Genomic DNA, 4536 nt, shown 5'->3' with positions numbered 1-4536 from the left:
TTTTGTCTGCAAAGTGTCTGTAATCGATACAATGGAAAATATTTCGCAATTTTATAGTTCGATTTTTTTACTTTCGCGCCGCTAGATCAGTGGTTTCGACCAGTGTGCGCTGTGTAAAACACCTCTTTGCCAGATACAAATGGTGAAAGGAAAAGACCTATTGTTGCGTGTGTCAACTGTTTATACAATAATGTATTGTGAATTTACATTTTCCTATAATCATTCACAATATAGGTGGAGCAAATAATTCACTTGTTTGTTTTGGTAGGACAAGACACCAACGCACATATTCATATTATTCCAGCGTTTACTATGTCCGGTTTTGTAAAGGGTGTTTGCGAAGACCTTTGTCCTGCGAATGAAGCGAAATTGTGTGTCTGAGTGTGTGCCCCATTTTAACATCTTGCCAATTAATTTTGTTGTAATTTACAGACGAATAAGAGAAAAGTTGCTGCACTTTTTCGAGCTTAAAAATGGCCAGAAGAATGTACCAGGAAAATTGGTTAAATGTTTTTCAAGATCTGCAGCTGACAAGAAAATTCCTAGCCCCCGAGACATGAGGACTGAAGGATGTTTGCAAAGATGTACTGAATACCTGTTGAGAGAGTGAGTATTTGTTAAAATCATGATTTAATTGTAAGTAATGTTGTGCTTTTTAATCCAGGATTATTCTCGATAGGCGAAAACCATTTAATATTGTTTATGATTTCATTTTCGATCGTCTACGATCGGTCAGGCAGGAAATTATTATGCAGGACTACAGTGCCAAACAGACAATTAAACTGTTGGAGCCAATGATCATGTTTCTGTCATATAGTCGCTACAAGTTGTGTGAAGAAGCCATTGATAACTTCGATCCAAAAATATGCGACCAACATTTACAGGAATGTCTTAAACGAACACTTGTATGTTACGATGAAGTACCTGTAACGGATATGAACCTTTTAGAAATACGTAGACGCACTTTTGTTGAAGCATTATATCAAATATTCAATTTGGGATCAATTGAAGCTATGAAACGCTGTCTTACCTTGGATAAGGATATAAAGTAATTAGCCTGCTGTTGTGATTTTTATTTACTAACGCAACGTTTTATCTTACAGATCGGATCCTTTGTATGCCTTGGTATTTAAAATGTGCTTAAGCTACTTACAAGGAAACTACTATAGAGTTTTAAATGGTTTACAGAGTCTTCCTCATATTTTATGTGCAATTGGTTCTTTAAAATTACCTGATCTTAGAAGGTAATTATGCATTTCATGTAAAAATAAATAATGCTATAATTTTTCCTTTTTCCATGCAGAAACTTATATCATTTGTTTTCCCATGCGTATAGCAGTAAACAATTAATGGTCCCAATAGATTTTGTGCTACGCATCTCCGCCCACGCCAGTAAATATGAATTATTTGAAGATTGTAAATATTATAATATACAAATAAGTAATGATAAACAATATTTACACTTTCAAAAAACAGACTTTAAGCAAGACTTGGCTGTACTAAAATCTAGACATGAACAATTTGTTGATGTTAAAATCAAAAATGTATATTTACCCGAAGTTTTACTGTTGAAAAAATTTTGAAGCGTTAGTAGCTAAAATTAGTTAAATTTATACTATATACAAATTATATTGTATATCTATAACACATTTATTTATTAAATCAAATAAAAAGAATACATACTTAAAAAGCGAAGATGTGGAATTCTATAATTTTAAAAGAGAAAAAAAAAAATACAAAGTCTTTGAGAAGTACAAATCTGAAAAATATGGGAAAAGGGCAAACGTTTAGTTTCAAAAATTCCTACTTATATAGGGGAGGTTAGTTAAGTGATGTTGCATAAACGAAAAATACGTCGTTTCGTCAATTGAGGAATAGGGTAAACAAATGGAAAATGTTATAAATTTGGGCATTACTACTATAAGAAAAAGTAGCTGCATTCGAAGTACTGATAATCTAGCATTTATAGACATGTTTTATTGGTTTCTAAAGTCGTTACTCCAATTCTATTCTACTTTCGAATCCAGATAATACATACTAAAACAAACCCCTCATTCTTACTTTCACAGTCTATACATTTTGGGTTGCCTTTCAGAACAAAGGCGATACATCTTCGAATTTAGCAAGTACAATGAGCGTTGTCAAGTGTCAAGATTCCACATAACACCCACAACAAGCCGTCAGCTTAATATGGCCAATAACCAATTATCAACATATACTATGTATAATAAATAAAAAATAATGTTTTCTATGCTTCGAAATAATACAAATATTCTCCTAACCTTTTCGAAATCGCTTATAACGTCGTCGTTTATAACGTCATATCGGTTATAACGACGATATCAAAAAGTCCCAAATCTCTGGGTCCCTTTATAGCCCTATCGCTTTTAACGACATATCGGTTATAGCGACAAATTCCGTCGGTCCCTTGACCGACGTTATAAGCGATTTCGACTGTAGTTTTTTTTTCAACGATTTTATATGGTCAGTAGTCCATTAATAATTTCCAAAGGGAACAATAAAAATCCTCAATCCATTCAAATACATCAAATTCCTCCTCTAGTTTGTTATTGTTGTTATTTCTTTTTTCTCTTCAATTGTGTACTTTTACGACTCTTCTTCATTACCGGCGTCCTTTGCATCTTTGCCACCACCACCAGATTTCTTTAAAGCTTTTGAATGATGACTTCCCACCGAGTTGGAACGTTTACTGTGCGTGGACTTAATATAACATGGCTGACTTCCGTATTGTCAGTTGCTTTACAAATGACTGAAAATCTGCGAAATATTACATTTCTTAACGCCGTTGTACTTACCAACTGCAAAGCTACGTATTTCATGACGTCAAAAAACCCATTTTTACACAGGTTAAAACCAAACATGTATCATTTTTATTTCTGATGGATTTAGTTGCATTTTCAAGGAGCAAATATTTTGACGAAGTTTAAACAACACAAAGCAATTGACGATACTGAAGTCAGCCCATCTTAGTTTTAACAAAATTCCAGACTAACTTTTAAAGTTTTTATTGAATTTTTATATATGTATGTATATATAGCCGTTTATTAAAAATTCACATTATATAAAAACAAGTAACAACGGCGTTAAGTTCGGCCAGGCCGAACTTGTTATACCCTCCACCATTGTATTCAAGTAAAATGGAATAATTAGTTTCCTTTCGTGTATGAAAAAGACTTAAAAGAAGAATTAAAATAAAAAAAAATAAAATAAAATTTCAGCAATTTCGGTAAAACAATATAGGGGCTATTTCAAAACGTCGATCTATACCGACAAATTTCTGACGGAAAGTTTTTAGACTCAAAGAAGACTAAATACCAAATTTCCTATATTTCGATACGATAATGTGGCTAAAACTTAAAAAATACCGAAAATCAAGAAGTACGCTTCTATGGGGATATAGGAAGACGTGGACATATACTGATAATACTCTTCTGGAATATTTTATAACACTTGGAAGACTAAATAACGAATTTCAGCCATTTCTTCAATCTTCAGCCAATCTTCAGTATTACGAAAATCGGGAGGTACTGTTCTAAGGGGGCTATATTGAAACGAGGACCTATACCGAAGAATTTTAGTCGGAAATGGGGCAATATGAAAGCGTGGACCTGTACAGACAAATTTCTGGCGAACAGTTTTATATCACATTGAAGACTAAATACCAAATATCAGCCATTTTGGTGAAATATTGAAGCCACAACCTTCAAAATACGGAAAAACGGGAGGCACCTTTCCATGGGGCTATATGAAGGCGTGGACCTGTACCGACAAATTTAAAGGGGAAGTTTGAGTACCCCCAATGAAGTCTAAATACCAAATTTCAGCCATTTCGGTGGAATATTGAGGCCACAACGTTCAAAATACCGAAAATCGGGAGGTGCCGTTCAATGGGGGCTATATGAAGACATGGACCGATACCGACAAAGCTCTGGCAGAAATTTTTATGCCACCAACGTAGACTACGTACCAAATTTCAGCCATTTTGGTAGGATAATGAAGCTAAAACCTTAAAAATGCCGAAAATCGGGAGGTACCAGCCATCCTGCAAGTAATAAAAACTTCTGTACCAAATATTGACTCTCTATCTTTAAAATTGCGAGCTGTATCTTGATTTCGATAGACGGACGGTCGGACAGACAGTCCTGTGCCAGGACTGAAGGACTGTGCCACTGCTGTTGGTTGTGGGTATTGTTCTGGGTGTTGATCTGTTGTTTGCTGGGTTTGGGGGACAGCTTTTCATTACATTTTCATATTAATCTTTTCATTAATTGTAATATCGTAGTAGATAAACAACAACACCCTCTTGTTTTTTTGTTGGTTTGTTTGTTTTGTTGCTTTTTGGTTCGGTGAAAATTTGCGCCAAAAATTATTGTCAATTGACAGTGAATAGTGAATACTTTGGCATCAATATGTATTATTTTTTCGTTTCTTTGTTCTTGTCAGCTATTGTGAATGGCTGTCACTGAAGAAAAATACAGCTGTTTCTCCCAGAGTGTATCAAACATTCACAATAGC

General features: G+C 34.4%; 1 protein-coding gene across 1 annotated transcript; it reads left to right on the top strand.

The window, feature by feature from the left end:
* The first annotated feature begins 224 nt into the window (after positions 1-224).
* Positions 225-1695, top strand: LOC141400648 (SAC3 domain-containing protein 1). Its single transcript, XM_073979954.1, has 5 exons — positions 225-371; positions 433-606; positions 665-1048; positions 1104-1244; positions 1304-1695. The coding sequence occupies exons 1-5, from the start codon at positions 313-315 to the stop codon at positions 1581-1583; spliced, it is 1038 nt and encodes a 345-aa protein (XP_073836055.1). The 5' UTR covers positions 225-312; the 3' UTR covers positions 1584-1695.
* The last annotated feature ends 2841 nt before the right edge of the window (positions 1696-4536 follow it).

Source organism: Musca autumnalis, unplaced genomic scaffold, assembly GCF_047663935.1.
Source record: "Musca autumnalis isolate F117 unplaced genomic scaffold, ASM4766393v1 scaffold_4, whole genome shotgun sequence".
In the NCBI taxonomy this organism is placed as follows: Eukaryota; Metazoa; Arthropoda; class Insecta; order Diptera; family Muscidae; genus Musca; species Musca autumnalis.
This window is presented reverse-complemented; position numbering and strand designations above follow the sequence as displayed.

Coding starts and splice junctions, on each gene's coding strand:
- LOC141400648 (XM_073979954.1), top strand. CDS start 313: ATGTCCGGTTTTGTAAAGGGTGTTTGCGAAGACCTTTGTCCTGCGAAT. Junction 372..432: donor CCTGCGAATGAAGCGAAATT/GTGTGTCTGAGT, acceptor TGTAATTTACAG/ACGAATAAGAGAAAAGTTGC. Junction 1,049..1,103: donor ACCTTGGATAAGGATATAAA/GTAATTAGCCTG, acceptor TTTATCTTACAG/ATCGGATCCTTTGTATGCCT.